Source organism: Diceros bicornis, chromosome 13 (genome assembly GCF_020826845.1).
Source record: "Diceros bicornis minor isolate mBicDic1 chromosome 13, mDicBic1.mat.cur, whole genome shotgun sequence".
Taxonomy (NCBI): domain Eukaryota; kingdom Metazoa; phylum Chordata; class Mammalia; order Perissodactyla; family Rhinocerotidae; genus Diceros; species Diceros bicornis.
In genome coordinates this window covers 38140171-38162368 of record NC_080752.1, presented here as the reverse complement: position 1 = coordinate 38162368, position 22198 = coordinate 38140171, and the positions used below count along the sequence as shown (strand labels likewise).

The following is a 22198-nucleotide window of genomic DNA, read 5'->3' as shown; positions in this document are numbered from 1 at the left end:
GCGAAATTCATCCATGTTGTTTGTGTTGGGAGTTCATTCCCTTTTGTTGCCAGGTGGTGTGCTATTGTATAAAAATACCACATTTGGTTTATCCGTCTGCCTGTCGACTGGCATTTGGGTCGTTTCCGTTGAGGGCTGTTATGAAGCGGGCTGCCCTGAACTGGAGTGGTGTTACCACCTGTTCCCCAGGGTTAAGAGGGCTCAGCTTCCTCTGTGGCGCGAGAGATTTACATGAGCAGGGCCACCACTGTGGTCATACAGACTGTCCACGGAGGGCTGCCTAGGCAGGGTAACGAGTGGGGCTGAAACTAGCCGGGGTGCTTGTCACCAAGCTATGCTCTGGGAGGCTGCAGCCCCACGGGGCGCCTGGCTCCACCTCACACAGAGGCGTCTGAGGGGCCAGCGGGCTGGTGGTGAGACCAAGACATTGAAGTCCTGAACCGCTGTGGTGGTTCTTTCTCTAGGAGGCTTTAAATGGGGTTGGGGTCCTGGCCCTCTGAAGGTTTTCCTGTTGCTCGGGGGTAGGCAAGGTAACTTCCCAAGGTTCTCTGCCACCAGGATTCTTAGCCTCCTCCAGGAGGCAGGACAAGGTAGGGTGGGAGCAGAGCGTGTGGGGTCAGGCATGTCTGAGCTCCGGTCACTCTAGGACCCTGCACCAGCGACTTCCCCGGGCTGTTTCTGTTTCCTCATCTGTCAGGGGCCCGTCCTCCCGGCCTCCCAGGCTTGTTTTGATGGCTCAATAGGACATCATTTTTGAAGTGCTGCATGCAGAGCCTGGCATTCAGGAAATAGTTGATGGCGGTGATGAGGGATATTCCGTGGCCTCTTGGTCCAGTGCCTAAAATAACTTCCTCTGGGTCAGAAAAGGTCTCCCTGAAGTTCTGCAAGGAAGCACGGGCCCCAGCTGGTGCCACCTCCCAGACAGGAGGGGTTGGGAAGAAGGACCAGGCTGAGTAACCCTCTCTTGTTTCCAGACCTGTCTTCCTCGCTGGAAGTTTTGTGTGAGCGACACGGAAAACAACCTGGGCTTTGCCCTGGGCCCCATGTTTGTCAAAGCGACCTTCGCCGAGGACAGCAAGAACATAGTAAGTGCCTCCCCTGTGGACACAGGCTGTGACATCACACCCGCATGGCCCCTCGTGAACTTGACAGCCCATGCTCTCGTCTGCTCTGCACCTTCCCTACTCCAGGCCAGGGCTCCAGCCTTAACTCAAAGGTCCCGTTTTCTAAAGCCTTGAGTAACGTGGGTTACTGAGAACAGCTACTATTACTGAGTGCCAGGGACTCCATCTGTGTTCTCTCATTTAACCCTCACGGCGGCCTGGCAAGGTTGTTCCAGCCATCTCCACTTCCAAGGAGGGCGAAGGACCCAGTGAGATCATGTTGGCAGAGCAGCTCTGGCCCAGAGGGTGACATTTTTCCTACTCCACGGGTGAGAGGCAGAGGAACATCATGTTACGCCCAAGGAGACAGCCAGGCTTCACCACTTCCTGGTTGGGTGACTTGGGACAATATTCTCACGTCACCTGTAACGTGGAGGTGGGAAGTCAGTCCCGCAGCGGGAGATTAAATGAGATACTACATATGAAGAGCATTGGCACAAAACGGGCTGAATGAATGGTACCTGTTACATGGTTACAGTTTTTATTACTGATGTTAATTATGAAGGTATCGTCGGCAGTTGAAGGTTAGCAAACTGAGACTCAAGTCTGTCACGTGACTTGCCTGTTAGCGGCTGATACAGCATCTGTGTTGAGTCCTGCTGGCTGTCAGCAGCCCCTCTGCTCTTTCTGTTGCACGATTCCACCTTCTCCAGCTCTAGAATCTTCAGCCTCCAGGTCTGCCCGTGACTTTATTTCCCTTGAGAGCAGCCGTTCATCTCCAGCCTGAGCAGAGCATTTCTGAAACTGCTCCTCAGAACTCAAATTCTCTGGATTTTAAAGCCATTCCATCAAAAAGGAATTCTGTGGTCGAGTAAGTCTGGGAAAGGCTACATACTCTAGGCCTCTCGGAAAAGAATGTTACACTTAAGTGCATGTTACACTTAAAGGGTATGAAAAGGCCCGTAGGGAACAGACTTTTCCAATGTTCCCAAAGGCTTTCCTAGTGTGTTTGACCATGAGCCCTGTTTACGGAAGTCCAGGCTCGTCCTGCAGGACATGAGAGTTCTAAGGAACCAGTTGGGAAAACTTGGCTATGGCTCCCCTTTTTAGCCCGCACCTGGGGGCCTGAGGCTTTGAGCCAAGACCTGAGTTTAGCCTCTGGCCTGGCGATATCCTTCTGCACGGGGTGCCCATTGCATTTAGGCAAGTCCAGTGCCCAGGCCTGACTGGGTCAGCTTCTGTCTCCTCAGGCCAGTGAGATAATCCTGGAGATCAAGAAGGCGTTTGAGGAGAGCCTGAGCACCCTGAAGTGGATGGATGAAGACACACGGAAGTCAGCCAAGGAAAAGGTGAGGCTCGCCAGACGCCTGAAGGGGGCGGCTGAGCCCGGAGGGCAGCAGCCGCAGCTAGAGGAGGACGTGTGAGGAGAGACTAGTTATATCTGGTGAGCACGGTGTGGATGTTGTCCTGCCTTCAGGGGGTGGACAGTCCAGCAGGATGGAGGGACGACCTTGAACACATGAGGGTGTTAATGACTCCATGAAAACAAACCGTGCTAAGTGTGTGAGGGAAGGTGCAGGGAGAGGCGATGATGCGGTCTGCTGGGGTGGTGGCCAGGGAAGGCTTCCCTTGGGCAGTGACGTTTAAGCAGGGAGCCGAAGGGTAAGTAGAAGTTGGCGAGAGAGGAATCTTTCCAGAAAGAGACGTGAAAGCCCTGAGGGGGGAGGAGCCTGGCCCTGTTTCCCTTTGGCCCAGACCCTGAGCCCGGCACCCACAGAGCTGGGGGCCAGCCCCGCCAGCCTTGCTGTGCACTCACTGTGCTCTGTGTCTCTCCTGTCCAGGCGGATGCAATCTACAACATGATAGGCTACCCGAACTTTATCATGGACCCCAAGGAGCTGGACAAAGTGTTCAGCGATGTGAGTGGCCCCCACCCTGCCCCCTTGCATTCCCCGATGCCCATGGGGGCCCCCACTTGGGAAAGGTCAGAGGCAGACTGGGACCGGATGGGGTGCTGCAGACACCAGGGCTGTCCAGACCTCTTGCGATGCTGTGGTGTGAGGTTTGGGGGTGGATCGGGCACGAGGAAGCTGTTCCCTGCTCCTTCCTCTCCCGGGCCAGCTGGAGGCCCTGGCTCCCTGGAGCCACCAGCAGTCAATGCCCAGCAGTTGGTGGGCTGTGTGCCCACTGGAAGTGGTCACCTCCGTTTAACGAGTGGGAGATAATGGAGGTAACAGATCCTAGCATGTGCAGAGAGAATTGGTGCCCCTAAATCATCAGAGGTGCAGTGAAGAGTTGAGCTCTCATACCACCTCCTCCTTCCCAGCCCCCAAGTTGCCTCCTGCCCCCAGGGTCCTCCCCACCTTCCCAGAGAAACCTGGACCTCTCATTTGCACCTTGAAATGCTGGTGGGAAAGAGGAGGTGTAAATCCCAGATGGGCGTTACAGCTTCATTTAGGCAGCAAGGGTGGTTGATACACCCCTGGGGTTAGAGCTTTTGGCAAATTACTCTTTTAAATGGATTGTGCTTCTGCCCCCAAAGGTAAAGTTTTATATCTTCTTGTGATTGAAATTTGTGAATTCAGGCATTTTATAATAACCTCTCATCATGGTTTTATTTAAAACCTAAGATATTAAAATTACTTGAGAATATGGGGCTCATGCTACAGCCTTTTTCCTCGAGAATCATTTAAGATGCTCCAGGGTGTCGTGACATATGACCAGAGGCTCCTGGAGGCAGCCCAGGCAGAGCCCACGGGATCAGAGTCCTGCCCCCAAGGGCCCAGTATTTTCCCAGAGCCCTGATGAGAAGCCGGAAAGCTCTGGAGTGAATCTAAGGGAAAACCTCGCTCCTGAAAAGAGCTGAAAGACTGGGCTGAGTGGTGGGAACGAGGTGCAGTAAGGCCTGTCCCCAGACGGTTCAGAGACAGATCCCAGCTTGATTTATGAGATCTGTGCTGTCCAGTGTGGTAGCTACAAGCCACAGATGGCTGTTTAATTAATTAAAATTAATTTACATTTAAAAGTCACACTAGGCACGTTTGAAATGCTCAGTAGCCGCATGTGGCTGGCATCTACTGTATTGGACAACACAGGCATGGAACATGTCCATCATTGCAAACAGTTCTGTAGGACAGTGCTGGAGATGGTTCCTGCCCAAGGGCCGTGCAGCCCTGTGACACTGCTGGGTGTTGACACCTTGGGTGAGGCTCTTAGTGTGTCGTTGAAGGGGAGAGGGTACCAGGCCCCAGCAGGGTGAGGCCCAAGAGAAGAGCCAAAACCTGCAGCCCCAAGCCCTCCCTTCTAGCCTCTGACCTGCAGACCAGTCCCTTAACATGTAGGGTCTCAGTTTCCACAGTTTTAGAAGAAGGGGTTTGCACTCGAGGATATGAGGTGCCTCCCAGCCTGGGCAAGCCCTGATCTTGGACTTTGCTCTCTTTTGTCCAGTACACTGCAGTTCCAGACCTCTACTTCGAGAACGCCATGCGGTTTTTCAACTTCTCATGGAGGGTCACTGCTGACCAGCTCCGGAAAGCTCCCAACAGAGACCAGTGAGTCCCCGGGCCTCGCTGGGAAGGCGCTGGCTCCCAGCACGCAGGGGTGCTCTGGGCTGAGCTCACCTTTGTCACATACCGGCCATGTGCCAGATAAAACTGTCAGGACTGGGTACTGTTGTTATCTCACTTTCCAGATGAGGAAACCAAGGACCAAGGAAGTGTTGTCCAGCCAGGAGCTGGGATCTGCCCGAGTCTGTGTGCCCCCAGCGCCCAGCCTGTTGGCAGAGTAGCCTGGCCTCTGGAGCTGAGCGGACGTGGCATCACGTCCCAGCTCTGCCACTTCAACACTCGGAGCCTTTACTTCATTATCTGCAGATGGGATGGGAGGAGCCAGTTCTTGGGTCGCTGTGCCAGTCAAGAGTGAGAACTTCTGGGGAGTGTCTGGCACGGAGGACACCCTCAGCTAGTTTCCTATAATTCCTCACTAACAGGAGTGGTGGATTCTCAGGGACAGTTCCCCCACAGAGGGAAGAATCTGGATGGGCTTCTGACAGCTGTGGTTCCCAAACCTCACTGCACTGCAGAACCCTCTGGGGAATTTATTTTTTTTAAATACAGCTTCCTGGCCTGTACCCTACACCTTCTTAAATCAAAGTAATCTGGAATGAGACCTAATATCTGTCATTTTTTTAATAGTCTCCTCAGAAAACTCAAACGTGGTCAACTCGGTACTAGTTCTCACTCTAAGCTCCGTCTGTGCCTGAAACATTTTGCAGAAGTCATACAAAAGTGAAGGACAACTTCTGTTTGGCTCTGGCCCCCCCTCGTGGACAAACAGGGGTTTGAACGTCTCTGTTTCCTCTAAGTTTCTTGTCTTCAACCAGCGTACCCCCTAAATGCACAAAAAGGCAGTATTTTATCTCCAAAATGTGGCACAGGCACTGCCACAGGTTATGAATTTATATGAAGTCTTTTAATTTACCTTAAAATTTTTCACTTAAATTGTCTCTTACCTATTAATGTATCCATGATTATTTGAATATAAATATGATGTTTTAGATTTCTCAATATCTTTCCGTGGCTTCAGGCACCCCATAACACATCTCTGTGGGGCTCACCTAGAGGAGACAGAGTGACTGTCCAGGCTCTTGGAGAAAATGTCCTTTCTGTCTCGGTCCGCTCCTCACTGGCCCTTCCCCTCCACACCAGAAAGATCGTTGAGAGGCCAAATGTTTCATTACTATATACCATCAGAGTCCCTTCTACACTCTTTTTTTTTTTTTTTTAATTGCTTGTTGTGTCTTTTTTTTTTTTTTTTTAATTTTACTTTTCCCCCAAAGCCCCAGTAGATAGTTCTATGTCATAGCTGCACATCCTTCTAGCTGCTGTATGTGGGACGCGGCCTCAGCATGGCCAGAGAAGCGGTGCGTCAGTGCACGCCCGGGATCCGAACCTGGGCCGCCAGCAGTGGAGAGCGTGCACTTAACCGCTAAGCCACGGGGCCGGCCCCCTTCTACACTCTTAAAAAATTATTGTACCCCAGAGAGCTTTTTTGTTTATGGAGGTTATATCAATTTTTATGCAAATTTTATTAAAAAGAACTATTTTTTAGAAAAAGTTTAGTGAGGAGAGGTATTGTTTTTAGCGAATCTGTTTAATGGCTGGCTTAATAGAAGACAGCTGGATTCTCACACCTGCTTCTGCGTTCAATCTGTTGCAATGTGTTGTTTTGAAATACATAATGAAACTCTGTCCTATACAGATAGGTAGTTGGAAAAGGGAGGGAGATTTTAATAGTCCTTTCTGATACTTGTGCATATTCTTCACTGATACGACACCAAAACTCAACAAGTGGTAATTTCTGAAAGGTTAATTGCACTGCGGAATCTGAAACCATATCCAGGAAGTCTTCCTCCTCTGCTACACTAAAATCCATCCGTCATCTTCACTTTGCATGGATCTTTCACCCGTGCATGATTTTGTAACATCACGCGTTGGTCGTTTGGAAAACAATGGTTCACTGAGTTTTACATATCTTCCAAATAGCGACACTGTCATTAGACAATATCAAACAAAATCCACGTTTGTTAATGTCACCACTGACCTCCTGAGAAAAGTCTTTAAGTATCGGGAAGCTGTCAAGTTTGTGGTGACCGATAGCAGTTTTTCAGAATTTTAATTTTTGCTTGAAACTTAAAATTTTTTTGAAACCTCGAATTTTTATCATTCGCAACAAGTGGTGTCAGCTGTTTTCCTTGAGGTGGTGAGCTCACTTTATTCATTTTCAAGAAAATGTCTGCTAAATACCCAAGTGTGAAATGCCATAGTTTGTCAGTCATCCTCTCGAGGACAAATGATGTTCCATGAAAAAGGCAGAGATGCTCACGTGTCCTTCCCATTTGGTCACGGTGAATATTGAAAGACTTGTGCTCAAGGGCCTGGAGTTAATGAGATTAATAACTATGCTACCTCATCAAGGAAGTCCTTACGTGACAATGGCTTTTCTTCCTGGTGAATAACACGGTGACCATTCGAGCAGTTGGTACCACTGCTGGTTCAGCCAAGGCTCTGGCATTTTGACCTGCCACAAACTTTTACACTGTCAGTGCAAATGTCAACGCAGTGGGAAAGACAAATAATATCTTAATATTATTATGAAAATAGTTTTGACCTTGCAGACCCCCTCAAAGAGAATTGAGGAACCCCTTCCCCAGGTAGCCACAGACCACACTGAGAACTGCTGATCGGTACGTTGTGAGCCTGACAGTGATGACTTCAATAAATCCGGTCCATCTTGCTCTTTTTGTTTGTTTGTTTGTTTTTGTTTTTGTGAGGAAGATCAGCCCTGAGTTAACATCCATGCCAATTCTCTTCTTTTTGCTGAGAAAGACCGGCTCTGAGCTAACATCTATTGACAATCCTCCTTTTTTTTTCCCCAAAGCCCCAGTAGATAGTTGTATGTCATAGCTGCACATCCTTCTAGTTGCTGTATGTGGGACACGGCCTCAGCATGGCCGGAGAAGCGGTGCGTCGGTGCGCGCCTGGGATCCGAACCCAGGCCGCCAGTAGCGGAGCGCACGCACTTAACCGCTGAGCCACGGGGCCGGCCCCCGTCTTGGTCTTTGCGAGAGCTTCTGGATTCCACTGTGTGTGTGACATCAGATTTAACTGACCCCTTCTTTCTAGACATTTGGGTGTTTTCTAGTTCCCCTCTCAAAAACAGTGCTGCTAGCATGTCCTTGCACTTGGGTACGCTTCGGCCTGGGGTCAAGGGGAATCGCATTTTTAAGGCTCTTGATACCCTCCAGACGGGCTGCCCCATGTGCCCCCAAGCTGTGCCTGACCTTTCCCGTGCATGTTGCTTGCAGGTGGAGCATGACCCCGCCCATGGTGAACGCTTACTACTCGCCCACCAAGAACGAGATTGTGTTTCCGGCCGGGATCCTGCAGGCCCCGTTCTACACCCGCTCCTCACCCAAGTAGGATGCTTCTACTGCTCCTGCCCATCGCCTTCCCCCACCCCTCTGTGGACCCCCAGCCTGGCCCAGCCCTGCGGCCCACGGCTGACCACACAATCAAGCCAGTCTCACTCTTTGCCCGCTGGCGCAGGTGTCTTGGGACTTACAGAGAAGCTGCAGAGGGAACCACATCCTCACTCCCTGTGCTTCCCCTGCGCAGTGGGAACTTGGGGGCGTGTCGTGGCGACAACAGCCCTCTATGGGGGAATGCCCCTCTAACAATGCCTTAGAACGGTCACAGCTGGGGAGTGGAGGAGGTGAGGGCACTGTCTCAGAAATGAAATCCACATGAGCCTGGGTTTGAATCCCAGGTCTGATCTTTGCTGACTGTGTGAGCCTTGGGCAAAGTGATTGAACTATTCCAAGCCTCAGTTGTCACATTTATAGAGTCAGTTAGTAATGCCTAACTCTTCTGAGATGACAAAGAGGACAGTGCAGGTCTGTGGAGCATCCAGCATAGTGCTTGGCATCCAGTGGACACAGGCTGACCACGGCCCACTCATCCAGCCTCTGGCTGGCTTCAGGGGCCTGGCTGGAGGCTCAGGCTACAGCCATGTCCCCACAGAGCCCTGAGGGATTCTGCTGTGTCTCCAGGCCTGGGAAGTGATGGTGCCTCCCCTCGAGGCATTGCCCTCACCTTTGTATCCTCTCCTCCAGGGCTCTAAACTTTGGTGGCATCGGCGTCGTCGTGGGCCATGAGCTGACTCACGCTTTTGACGATCAAGGTACAGGTTCCTTGGGGTTCCCTCAGATGAGGCCCATCAGCTTCCTGGCCCCACTGCTTCTGCTTTTTCTCCCTTCACTTCCAAGGGTCTTAGCTTTGGAGATAGAAGGATCTGGGTTCAAATCCTGGCCCAGCCACCTGCTGATTGTATGAACTTTAGCAAGTGCTATCATTTCTCCAGCCTCTGTTTTCTTGTCTGTAAAATGGGCACAGTGGAACACCCTGCTCCTGGCATGAGTCCAGTACTCGGGGTGGATATTTTTTCTAGTCAGTGGGGAGCATACATTTCTCCACCACTCCGGAGACTTCTCTGATCTGACCTCAGCCAGAGGAGTTGAAGTCAGTCCCCTCACAGCTAATGTCCAGAATCATCCTCATTGCCTCCTGCCTTGGAAACCCCAAAGCCAAGCAGGAGACAGGACCTTGGAGACTGGGGCCTGTGCCGTGACCCTAGCATTGCCAGCTCTGTATACCCCTTCCTGGGCTCAGGGACAGAGGCCCTTAGCGTCACGTTCTTCGATCTACACCCCGGATTGGCTAATTCATCCAGCTCCTTTCCTGCTCAGACCGGCATCATCTCCCCGGTGCTGGTTGGGAGATGGGTGGACAGACAGATGAATCCATTCTCATTGGGAGGAGAGGCACAGTCAGCAGCAGCTGGTCCCAGCTCTGCCTCTTCCCCTTGACGTGACTTCCTCTGACCCAGGACGGGAGTATGACAAGGACGGGAACCTTCGGCCCTGGTGGAAGAACTCTTCTGTGGAGGCTTTCAAGCAGCAGACGGAGTGCATGGTGGAGCAATACGGCAACTACAGCGTGAACGGAGAGCCGGTGAACGGCCGGCACACCCTCGGGGAGAACATCGCCGACAACGGGGGCCTCAAGGCGGCCTATCGGGTGAGAGGCGCCCTCCCCACACACCCCGGGCCCAGGTCTGGGTCATTATAGACACGCTGGGGCAAGCTGCGGCCGCTCTGTGGCTTCAGTTTTCTCATCTGTGAAATGGGTGGGTGACGGCTGATTGAGAGGGCAGCTGTGAAAGCACCTCGCACGGAGCTCGGCACACCGAAGGCTTTCGACCCTTGAGTCCGGCCTGGCTGGGAGACACAGGAAAGGCCTTAGGCCAGACCTGCCTGATGACCTGCCTGTTCTTACCTTTGCAGGGGAACCACCACTAATCAGGCAGCAGAGGGCCCCAGAGGGGAGGGAAGGGGACACCGGTCATGGAGCCAGTTCTGGGTTCAAATCCTGATTCTGGAGCAAGTTGCTCAGCCTCCTTGAGCCCCGGGGTGCTTGGCTGTGAACACCTAATCCCCCACACCACTGGGGTGTTAGAAAGATGATGCTAGACAACTTGGGCATGGGGCCTGGAAGGGAGGGAAAAGGAGGAGGCCTCTCGCAGAGAGCAACACGGAGCTTCCTCCTCCCGTGACAGAAGAGCAGATTCTGAGAGGAGCCGTTTCTTGAGGCCTCGTTACGTGCTGGGCTCTGTGCTTAGCACCCCAACTTTACTCTTAGGTGTTACAACCCCCATTTTGCACATGAGAAGACTAAGCCCAGAAAGATTCAGTAACTTGCCTGAAGTTACTGAATCGTTAGTCGCTGAGAATATACTGCGAACCGTCTAACCATCGTGTGCTGTTCTGGGTGCTGGAGATCTTGTGGCAGGACAGACGCGGTCCTGCTCTCATAAAGCTCACAATTACAATGGGGCGGGGATGGGGAAGAAAGACAGTACACCCCTAAACAGATAAATAAGATAATTTCAGGTACTGAGAAGATGAAGAATATAAAATAGGACAAAGTCACAAAAAATCTGGGGGGAGGGTATGGAGGGGATGACATCTGAGTGGAGATCTGAATGAGAGGAAGAGGCAGGGAAAAGCTGGGAGGAGGAGTAAGTGCAGATGGACCCAAGCAGAAGAAGGGCCACGGTGGGGTGGAGTAGAGAGAGGGGAGGAGTGGCTGGGACCAGCGTGCAGGGCCTCTGTCTGCTGAGTAAGGAGCTTGGATTTTATTCTGGTTACAAAGAGAGTTGCTGCAGGGGTTTTAAATAGAGGAATGACATGATGCAGTTTATCCTTTAAAACAGGGGAAGCAAACCCACAAATCCCGCCCTCAGCCTGTTTTTGTAGATAAAGATCTAGGAGGGTGCAGCCAGGCCCGTTCATTTCCGTGTTGTCCGTGGCTGCTGTCACACCTCAACGGCAGGGCTGAGTAGTTGCAGCAGAGGCCGTGTGGCCTCCAAAGCTAAAGATATTTACCCTCTGACCCTTCACAGAGAAGTTTGCCAACCCCTGCTTTATAAGGATGAGTTAAGTCGCTGTGTCAGGAGGGCATTGGAGTTGGACCAGTGTGAGTCAAGGAGATTAGTTAGAAAGCTGTTGTGAGGTTGTCCAGGCAAGAGATGGGATGGAGCAATGGGAAGTGTGAGAGAAATGGTCAGATTTGGGGTTGTTTGCTTTCACTGAAAGGGAAGAATCAAAGAAGAGTTCCGGGGTTTGGGCCTGAGTCCCTAGGTGGTTGGTGGTGCTGTTTGCTGTGATGGGAAAGTGTGCATGTGTGTCTAACCTCTCGTTCTCTTTGTACCGTGTTAAATTTGGGATGCGTCTTGGATGTCCAGCCGGGGCAGTTGAATACACCAGTCAGGGAAGAGGCTGGAGCTGGAAGTACACATCTGAGAGCCGGGGGCAGTAGATGGTATTTAAAGCCACAGGGTGGAATGCGTCGCCCCTTAGAAGACACCTCCTCTAGGCTGAGCCGGGCCATCAGCGCTGAGGCCCAGACCCCCAGAAGCCAGTCCCTGCCCTGACAGGGTAGAGCTTCTCCCTCACTAGCCCCCATCGCCACCCTACCTGCTCCTGTGTCACGGGACCCCTGAGCTCTGTTTTCTCCCCTCCCAGGCCTACCAGAACTGGGTGAAGAAAAACGGGGCTGAGCAGACGTTGCCCACCCTGGGTCTCACCAATAACCAGCTCTTCTTCCTGGGGTTTGCACAGGTGAGTTCATTAGGGAAAAACCCAACTTGGGCACATTCTGCCATCTTGATGTTCCAGGAGCTCCAAGAGCCAAAAAACAAGTTCCCCTAAAATTAGGAACCTCCTAGCTCATTGGGCTGCCTCCAGGGTATTCACCCTCTAAGAAGGCAGGCTTCCTCTCATTAGAGAGATTCAAGGAAGGGCCAAGAATGATATCAAAAGGATTCCTGCATCAGGTAGATGAGAGGACAAGGTGATTGCTAAGGGCCCTTTTGGTTCTGGTGTTCTAGAGATTTCTTAAACTCAGGATGCCCCAGGTTGTCCCTTGAGCTGCTTTCAGCTTATAGCCTTCTGTTGGCACCCAGAGCTACCAGGCCCTTGGACAGTTTGTTCTGCCCAGGGCGTGAGTGACCTAGACCCAACCCAAGGTTTTCAAACTGATTTTGGGACAGAATCCCTTGTTCAGATGAAATATAACAGATGCCCAGGACAGACAGAGATGCTGCTCTGGCGGCAGGAACACAGTTGGAGACACTGCGGTTGAGGATGCTGGGATGGGGACACACCAGCCCTGTCTCTTCCTTACCCACTTGGCAGGCCCTCCTGATGCCCAGGGGTCTCAGAACCAGGTTGAGGGCTCATTCTCCTGCCAGCATGGATGAGGCCAGTCTGGCGGCCTCAGGACCCCGCAGTGACCCTGGCCTCTCCCTTGTTGCCCTCCCAAAGGTCTGGTGCTCCGTCCGCACGCCTGAGAGCTCCCACGAAGGGCTCATCACCGATCCCCACAGCCCCTCCCGCTTCCGGGTCATTGGCTCTGTCTCCAACTCCAAGGAGTTCTCAGAACACTTCCAGTGCCCACCTGGCTCCCCCATGAACCCTCATCACAAGTGTGAAGTCTGGTGAGGAGCAGAGCACCAAGAGCCAAGACAGAGGAGGGGGTCGCTGAGGACAAGCCCCCCGGGGGGGGCCAACAAGGCTGCACCCTCCATCCAGCGTCCAGGGCGTTGCCCAGCCCCCTTGGCCGCCTAGGGCCCCCTTCCCGGCACTGGAGGATTTTCAGCTGGAACCGAGCCTGTGATGTGGGTTCTCAACATAATCCAAGGTTTCATCCCGTGAAGACCCTGTCACCCCAGGCACATGTGCATCAGCTCTATCGGGCATTTGGGTGTCAGGCTGGTTGCTCACCAGGCCTGGGCCCCCCACCAACAAGGGCAGTGGGACACAGGCCCCGCACACATCCAGCGCCAGATACACCACAAGTACCACTGTGTCAAATGCTTTAAAGATATATTTTTGGGGAAACTATTTTTTAAACGTGGAATACACTGGAAATCTTCAGGGAAATAATGCATTTAAAACACTTTTTTTTTTTTAAGGAAAGGATTGGTATATTTATTATGTTCTGTTTTTCTAAATAACCTGTGGACAAGGGAAGCCCCACTGATTTACCGCCCTCTCTTCCTCCTCGCTGCAAGGCAGCGAGCCCCAGCCGCTGAGCAGGTCCCCAAGCAGAGAGCTGCCTCAGCCCTGGTCACCTGGTTCTGCGGTCACCTGATACAGAGAGGAGAGGCCCAGCTCCTCAGCGTGCCTGCCTCTGTCCCCAGAATCCAGTAGTGGGAACCTCAGCAAGGAAGGTCTGATCCCCAAGGTCTCCACCGGGGACTGATGGCTGCGGCAGAATGAGGCCAGGTCAGGGCCCTCAAACCCAGTCTGGGGCGCCCGAGCACCCTGGCTCCGGACCACGGGAGCCCCGCGAGGCTGAGACACCCTCCCACACACACACACACACAGTCTGCGGTGCCAGAGGTGTCCTCTTTCCGTCCCCCTTCTTTTGGCTACCCCATGTCTATCCCGGGGGCTGTCCCCTCTCTACAGCAATCCCCCCATCCCAGCCACTTCAGGGTCTCCCTTGCCAACCCTCTCCCCAGAGGAAAGAGAAAAGAGAAAACGGCTGTCTTCTCCCACACGGCCCAAATCTGCCCTCTGGTCTCTGTCCTCGACCACCCAGCCTGGGCCTGGCTCCTGGGACCGCAGCCAGCCCACCCTCCGTTTTCTAGTGCCTTATGTGAAGCTGTGGCCCTGGGCTCCACCCCAAGGAGACAGCGCCCCTGCCCACGGGCCCCTTGGCCTCCTCAGTGAAGCCTCCCAGTGTCCTGACTGGAACACAAGGCCATACCCCCTGCTCCCAGTGCCCACAGAGCTGCCTCTCACAGCAGCCCAGGAGCTCTGGCCCGCAGGTCAGTGGCACCAAGGTCAGGAATCTGAGGAACCCTGAACCTGCCCTGGTCTCCAACCTACTCTCAGCCCCTTGGGTTGAATTAAGACAACTTGTAGCTAGATGGAGTCCTCCTCTTGGGGGATGCTTTTAGCCATGCGAGGCTGTGAGGAGAAGTTTCCCCCAACCTGATCAGTCTGGCCTGTGGTGTCTGGAGACCAGCAGTGTCGTGCCCTCCCTGAGACCACAGGTCAGGAGCTCCCCCAAGTGGAGCTAACTGTCGCCCCGCTCTGGTCCTCTGGGGCAGGCAGGCACCTGTGACTGAGGCAGGAGCAACCAGTGTCCACCACGGCTCTCCCGTCTTGACAGCTCAGGCCACCTGGCCAGGCCCCACTCCACAGTGCACTTGCCTCGCCTGGGAAGCCAGAATCCTCCTTGCCCAAGAGGAGCAGGCAGCTCAGCCACTGCCTCGCCCACTTCAGATCAGTCCCAGAGCTGGGGCAGGGGTGTTGGGAGTGGGCTCCAGAGGAGGCTCCTGGTGCCCGCAAGGAGCAGGCCTGGTAGCTCTTCAGAGGAAAGGTAGGCCCAGAGCCAGAGAAGGAGCTAGAATCAGGAGCCCGCTGCACACACCTTGCCACATAGAGGTAGGCTGTCCCAGTCCTGGACCCTCCTTGGGCCTGCTCTCCCCCCACCCTCCTGCTTCTCAGCCTTCCCTGTGGAGGGTCACAGTCCTCGAGAGTGTCCGTCTGCTCCATGGACTGGGGCCTCCCAGCCGGAAGCAAGTGTCCTAGGGCTGAGGGTCCAGCCAGAGGGAATGTAGGCTGCACTCCTTGCTTCAGGGTGTGCTAGGAGTGGGGGGGCGGGAGAGGAAGGCTCAGGCCCAGCAGGGATGGGAGCAAAGGAAACACCCCCACTGCCCCCATCCCTGCCCTTCCAGAGCTTCGAAAAAGGCTGAGGAGATGGGCAGCTGCCTTCCAAGAGACCCCTCCCCTTAGGCCCAGGGAGCCATAGGGCTGTCTTCTCTGCGGGTCCATGAATGTGGGGTTTGGAGCTGGGAATCTATTTTTTGTACTATTATGTTCTGTGCTACTGTAGTTTTGGTGTGGCACTATTGTAATTGAAATAAAGTACTTGTACCGAGGGCCATGTGACTGAGTGTGTGGCCTCCCAGGGCGGTGTGTCTGGTGTGTCCGTTGGGATGTGGGAGGGCCCCTGGCCAGCACAGAGCTGCCTGCCCTAGCATCATCAGAGCGGGCTGCACCTCCTCCCCAGAGCAGAGGCCTTGGATCCTGACAAATGCCAGCAGGTTACTCTGCCTCTACCCATCTTCCCTCATCCATATGATCTTGTGAGCACCCCCTGCTGGTGAGAATGATGCATGTCACCATCTGTGTCCAAGGGGCCTCCTGGTAAAAGTCACTTTTCCGTTATCTTGGAGCAAAGGATGTGGGCAGTGGGTTTCCAAGCCTCAGATGCTTGGGCAGGGCAGGCAGGAGTAGGGAAATTCAAAGTTCAAGGAAGAGTCCCTGACATACACTCATGCCTCCTCCTGGGTTTTGCATATGTTCTTGCCTCTGCCTAGAATGTTCCCTGACTTGTCTGCCTGAAAAACTCCTACCCATTCTTCAGTGCCCAGCTCAGCATCACCTCCTCTAGGAAGCCCTTCCTGACCTCCAGTCCAGATCAGGGGGGCTCACACAAGCTTCCCTCTCCTACCCAAGGGTATTAGTGCCAGGGCTGCCAGAACAAAGTACCACAAACTTGACTTACACAACAGAAATTTATTGTCTCACAGTTCTGGAAGCTGGAAGTCTGAGGTCAAGGTGTCAGCAGAGTTGGTTCCTTCTGATGGATGTGAGGAAGAATCTGTTCCAGGCCGCTCGCCTAGCTTCTGCTGATTTGCTGGCAGTCTTGGGTGCCACTTGGCTTGTAGAGGCATTACCACACTCTCTGCCTTCATCTTCACGTGGTGTTCTCCCTGTGTGTCTCTCTCTGTGTCCAACTTTCCCGTTTTTAATAAGGACACCAGTCATATTGGATTAGGGCCCTAATGACCTTATCTTAGCTAATTACATCTGCAGTGACCCTATGAGGTCACATTCTGAGGTATTGGGGGTTACGACTTCAACATATGAGTTTCGAGGGGACACAATTGAACCCGTAACACAAGTTCTAACTCTAGGCTATGGAGGTGCCTGCACCATCTCTAGCAGCCCAGTGTTGGCACAGGACCAGGCACATCGTAGGGCTCGGTGATGGTTGGGTAAGTGGATGGATGGGTGGAAGCATGGCTGGATGGACAGAGAGCCGCGAGTAATATATGATCGAGGGGACCATCCCCAAACACACCAGTGCCAGAGAAAAAGAGCCCGCTGGGCTGAGGTGAGCAGAGAAGACTCCCTGGAGGGGAGAGATCTCAGCTGAGCCTTGGCTAAAGGGGGAGGATTGGGATTCAGACCCCAAAGATGGAGTGATGGCCTGAGCAAGCACCTAGTCAAGGGGCAAAACTCCTCACCCTGACTCTGCTCTTGCTTTGCTTTAAAAGGATTAAGCCATGTCTCTTCTCTTAGACTCGGTTTTTCTAGCTAGAAAATGGACAATTAGCTCTCTCTTCTCTTTGTTGTGACCCACAAATATTGGAGAGATTGTGAGGATATTTGAGACAGTGATGCGTTTTGAGCGCCTCAGAATGTTCACACTAGGTGTGTTCCTGCCCACAGGTATGCGTGCGCCCACAGCCCCCAGCATCTCTCACCTGGACAGCTCGGCCTCTTCCCCTCCAACTGCTGTCCTCAGAAGAGCAACCTGCGTAAAGACTGTGTTGCTCCCCTTCACCAGCTCCCACTGCACACGCTTGCCCTGCAGGACCTGGACGCTGCCCAGCCTGCCCCCCACCAGGGCTCCCCCTCCCCACTTTGAGCCTGCTTTCTGCACCTTGAACAGTCTAAGCCCTTTCCTGCCTGTCTTTCAAATTGGAATGTCCTCCACACACCCTTGCAATGAATGAATGAATACATGCACTTTTTTTTAAAGCTTCCACGTGTTGCATGCCTACTGTGAATGAGGCTGTGTGCTGCGTGCTTTATGCACATCCTCTTTGAATGCTCACAGCAATTTCCTGAGAGGGTACTTTATCACCCAGGTCACAGGGAGCAGTGGCAGAGCTGGGTTCTGAACCCAGACTGCTAGCAAGGAGCTGCTTGGGAAAATGTGAGAGGCTGCTAAGGACAATGACAGTCCTGGGGACCACACACACACACACACACACACACACACACACACAGGCTGAAGGTACAGAAAGGAGGCATCATGTTTTCCTGCAGAGGACTGTCTTCCAGACACTCCCCCTTTCCCAATGACCAAGGGAACAGGCTTCTTCCTCTTCCCTGCTCTGAGCCCTGGGGCCCCTCATTCTGCACCCCTCCTTCTCCCTTCCTTGTTAGTAATAGATTCTCCCCAAAGCATGCCCCCTTCCCCAAGCAGGAATTAAAACCCCAGCCTGGCCCTTTAGGAGTTGACCCTACAGTTGAGGAGCTGGAAACTCATGCAAGATGCAACTTGAGAACAACTGGAAAATGTAAGCAACCTATAATAATAGGTTAAATTAAACTAATTGTGAAAGCAAAAGGATTCAGCAGAGGCTTTCTGCAAGGGTTGCGGAACTGCAGAGGGAGGGATTAGAGAAGATTCTAAACTTTAAAGAACCCAGTAATATTCTAATAAACCCAGTGAGAAATGGGTGAGACCTTTACAAAGAAAACTGTAAAACTGTACGGAAGAACATAAAAGACTTGAAGAAATGCAGATGAAAACCCTGATCATGGGTGGAAAGGTTCAATATGATAAAAGTTGTCAATTTCCTCCCAAATTAATGTTTAATTTCAGCGTGCTCTCAACCAAAATCCCAAGATAATTTTTTTTTATTTTACTGAGGTCATAATAGTTTATAACATTGTGAAATTTCAATTATACGTTATTATTTGTCAGTCACCATATATATGTGCCCCTTTACCCCTTATGCCCACCCCCCCAACCCCCTCCCCCTCTGGTAACCACTCATCTGCTCTCTTTGTCCATGTGTTTGTTTACCAAGATAATTTTTCATGGAACTTGACAAGCTGATTCACGTGGAAGAGAAAATGCACAATGGCCAAGACAACTTTGAAAAAGAATAATGAGGGAGCTGGCCCTCCCGAAATGTGTTATGAAGCTGTAATAAATAATATAGTGTGGTATTGGTGTAAGAACAGAGCAACTGAACAATTGGAATAGATTAGAGAGCCAGAAACAATTCTGTGTATATGTTGATTAGTATAGGATAAAGGAAGCCCTTTAGATCAGTTGAGATATGATGAACCATTTTTTTTTTTTTTTTTTGTAAGGAGATCAGCCCTGTGCTAACATCTGCCAATCCTCCTCTTTTTTTGCCGAGGAAGACTGGCCCTGGGCTAACATCCGTGCCCATCTTCCTCCACTTTATATGGGACGCCACCACAGCATGGCTTGACAAGCAGTGCATCGGTGCGCGCCCGGGATCCGAACCAGGGAACCCCGGGCCGCTGCAGCGGAGCACACACTTAACCACTTGCGCCACGGGGCTGGCCCCTGAACCATTTAATTATGGTGTTAGGATATCCACTTGGGAAAAAAATGAATCTAGATCCTGCCTGCCTCACACACACTGTTCACAACAATAAATTCCACACATACTAGAGATCTAAACATATAAAAACCATAAAAGTATTAGATAAAATATAACAGAATGTGTTTATATCTTTGGGTGAGCAAAGCCATCTTTAAAAAGACATAAATGAAGAAAAACATAAAGGAAAGACCGATACATTTGGCAACACCAAAATTCAATTCTCTTATAAACAAGATACAATAAATAAAATTAAAAGACAAGTGACAGATTGGGAGAAAAAAAACTGCAACATACATAGCTAGTGATCCAGAATATACATAAACAACTCATAAAATAAAAAAAACATAACCAGATAAAAAAGAGAGCAAAAGATTGAAACAGACCACTTAGAGAAGAAAAAATACAAAAAGCAAGAAGAAATTTTTTGAAAAAATAATCTCACTAATAATATGAGAAATGCATTTAAAACCACAAGGAGGTAACATTTTTCACCCATCAGGTTGGCAAAAATGATAAAGTTTGACATTAAGTATTGGTGACTGGGTACCGTCACCCACTGCGAGGGCCAATTTTACAGTGTTATTAAACTTAAAGTGAATTTACCAGGACTTCCAGGCTTGGAAGACAATGGTGCCTCCCTAATTTCTAATCTCCCTGCTCACCCTCCCCTCAAAAAATGTAAATCAACAAAGAGAGGAAATAAAACCACCCGTGAACCTCGAATTACCTGAACTAGAGAAATCCACATTCCAACAGAGCTCCCACTGCCCGCAGCTGCAAGCCTGTGGGAGCAGAGAGTGACGGAGAGGAGGTTTAAGGGACATCGTGAAACATAGTAGAGGGATGTGGTGATCTTAGATGACCCCCAGACAAAATCACTCTCAGAACGCCCAACACCAAATGCTGAAATACTGGACACAGTTTGGGCGTAACAGCCACCAGCAGCACCAGCAACAGGGAAGAGTCTGGAAAGAGAGGAAGGGGCAGCCTTGAAGAAGCATTGCTTCTTGGGGAGAATCAGATATACAGAGTAGGGGTGGTCCCCCTTGTAGATGTGGTAGTGAAGGAAAGAGGGGATTAAGAAGGGAAAATTAAGAATCTTAAAAAACAAACAAGAAATAAGAAAAGCCAACTGCCCCCCACACACACGCCGCCTTCATAAAGGATGCTGAACCGGGGCAGCAGGATGGACAGCAGGGAGCGCGCTTGAATGGGGAATCCTGTCCATGAATGACTGGGATCCAGAAAAAGGCAGATCACATGCACTCAAAACTACCGTTAAAAAAAAAACAGAAAAGAAATGCAAATCAGAGCAATGCAAATCAGAGCATTTCAACTGATAAAAATTCTCCCTCCAAAATCAAGCATAAAGTTGAAGAAAACCATAACCCAACACTTCAAACTGAATTAAAAATCTTCAAATAAGCATTTGGGGATATGGAAAAACACCTCAAATCAGAAATACAAAAACTAATAACAGAAACAGACCCTTCCCCCACCCCCACCCCAAAAGGAAGAAATGAAATGAGAATTGATCTTGGAGAAGAAAATAAAAAATCATATGATAAATGAAGATTAAACTGAAAGGTGGCCAAAAAAGAAGAGATCCAAATGAAAACTTAATAAAAGACATTGAAGAAGGGCAGAAAAATAATCAAGAAAATGAAAATTAGATAAAGAAGCAAAAATGGTGAGAGAAAAAGTAGCTGAAATGGAAGATAGGCAAAGAGCTAACTAATTTAAAACCAGAATCCAAGATGACTTTCTAGAAATAAAAGAAGACCCGGATCTATACATCGAAAGGGCTCATTGGGTACAATGTAAACTGACACTGAGTGATCAACTCCAAGACAGATCCCAGTAAAGCTGTTGGACTTGAACGATAGAAAATCCTCAGGGCCTCCAGGCAAAAGCATGAAATAACTTATAAAGGCAACAGAATTAGACTGACATCAGACTTATTAAAAAATAACATACATTATCCAAGGCAAATTCATAGAGACAGAAAATAGAATAGAGATCACCAGTGGCTGGGAGAACAGGAGGAGAAGGAATTGTTTGATGGGTACAGGGTTTTTGTTGGGGATGATGAAAATGTTTTGCATATAGAAAATGTTTTAGGTGGTGGGGGTTATATGACACTGTGAATATATTTAATGCCACTGAATTGCACACTTATGAATAGTTAAAATGATAAATATTATGTATATTTTGACACAATAAAAAATATACAAAGCAGGGCAATAGTGGAGCAGCATTCTCAAGAAACTATGGAAGCAATCCAAGGATGTGACATTGAACCAACTGTCCTTCAAATATCAAAACTGCAGGAAGTAGTTTTGAATGTGCAAGAGCTCAGGGAAGACACTAGACATGTGCCCTCCCTGAGGAATCTGTTATAGAAGGAGCTTCATCTAACAAAAGACGACTACTTATAAAAGGACTGTTAGTGAGCGTTTCATACATTTCAATTGTAGAGCAAAGACTAAATCAAGGGTGGGTTCCTGGGTAAAATAGTAATACACAACCATTACATGTTTTGAAAGAGCAGAACAAATGCATCTAAAAGATGGAGGAAAGGAGAAAGAAAGGAGACAGAGAGAGATTATTGACTGTTGGATCCACGGGAATAAAAAGATACCATTCAAAATGGACAGACTAGATAATAAAAAGTTAAGCGAGAAAAGAGAGTGCTAAGGGCACTATAAAAAATACTAATACAAAGAGAACCACTAAGAACAAAAATACAGATCTTCCTAAATACCAATACATTTAAAACGAGCAAAGAGGATCTATCAGATAGAGAAAGAAACTGTAAATATAATAAACACAGAAACTACAACATAATGTGACAGAATTTAGGCCAAACACATCAGTCATATCAGTAAATGTGAACGGGCTTGACTCACTTATAAGAAAATTATTTTTTAATTGGCTCAGAAAGCAAAACTCAATGCTATGGTGTATATGAGAGACATAACTAAAACACAGTGATTCAAAAAGGTGAAAAATAAAGGGATGGACATACATTTATGAGGCAAATGGGGAAAAAAGCCCGGTCTGCAACCCTGATACCAGAATTCAACCAAAATAAAACATTAAATAAGACAGAAGGACATGCTATAATGCTAAACCACATTTCACAATGAAGACATCAACTATGAATGTCTATGCACCAAATCAATCCCCTATCTAAAGCAGAAAACACAGGAGCTGCGAAGAGAAATGACAGAAATACCCTAATGATCAGAGTCTTTAACACACTACTTTCAGCCAAGTTGACAAAAAATAAGTAAAGATATAAAAAAGTCTAAAAACCTAATCAGTAAGCTAGTTGTTTGGACATATGTTGCTGTGGACTGAATTATGTCCCTTTAAAGATCGTATATTGAAGCCCTAACCCCCAGTGTGATGGTAGTTGGAGGTGGGCCTTTGGGAGGTATTACGTCATGAGGGCGGGTTCCTCATTATGGAATTAGTGCCCTTATAAGAAGAGGAAGAGAGAAAGAATCGTGCAC

The 22198-nt window shown here is 50.0% G+C and overlaps 1 protein-coding gene across 4 annotated transcripts in view; it reads left to right on the top strand.

The window, feature by feature from the left end:
* ECE1 (endothelin converting enzyme 1) overlaps nucleotides 1-15176 on the top strand; it is a 106450-nt gene extending 91274 nt beyond the window's left edge. For all 4 annotated transcript variants that reach the window (XM_058553135.1, XM_058553136.1, XM_058553137.1 and 1 more), the window contains 9 exons: nucleotides 975-1085; nucleotides 2354-2452; nucleotides 2945-3022; nucleotides 4551-4654; nucleotides 7969-8079; nucleotides 8776-8843; nucleotides 9549-9739; nucleotides 11746-11841; nucleotides 12547-15176. In XM_058553135.1, the coding sequence (XP_058409118.1) occupies nucleotides 975-1085; nucleotides 2354-2452; nucleotides 2945-3022; nucleotides 4551-4654; nucleotides 7969-8079; nucleotides 8776-8843; nucleotides 9549-9739; nucleotides 11746-11841; nucleotides 12547-12723 (1035 nt within the window). In that variant the 3' untranslated portion in view covers nucleotides 12724-15176. The remainder of the gene's footprint in view (nucleotides 1-974; nucleotides 1086-2353; nucleotides 2453-2944; nucleotides 3023-4550; nucleotides 4655-7968; nucleotides 8080-8775; nucleotides 8844-9548; nucleotides 9740-11745; nucleotides 11842-12546) is intronic.
* The last annotated feature ends 7022 nt before the right edge of the window (nucleotides 15177-22198 follow it).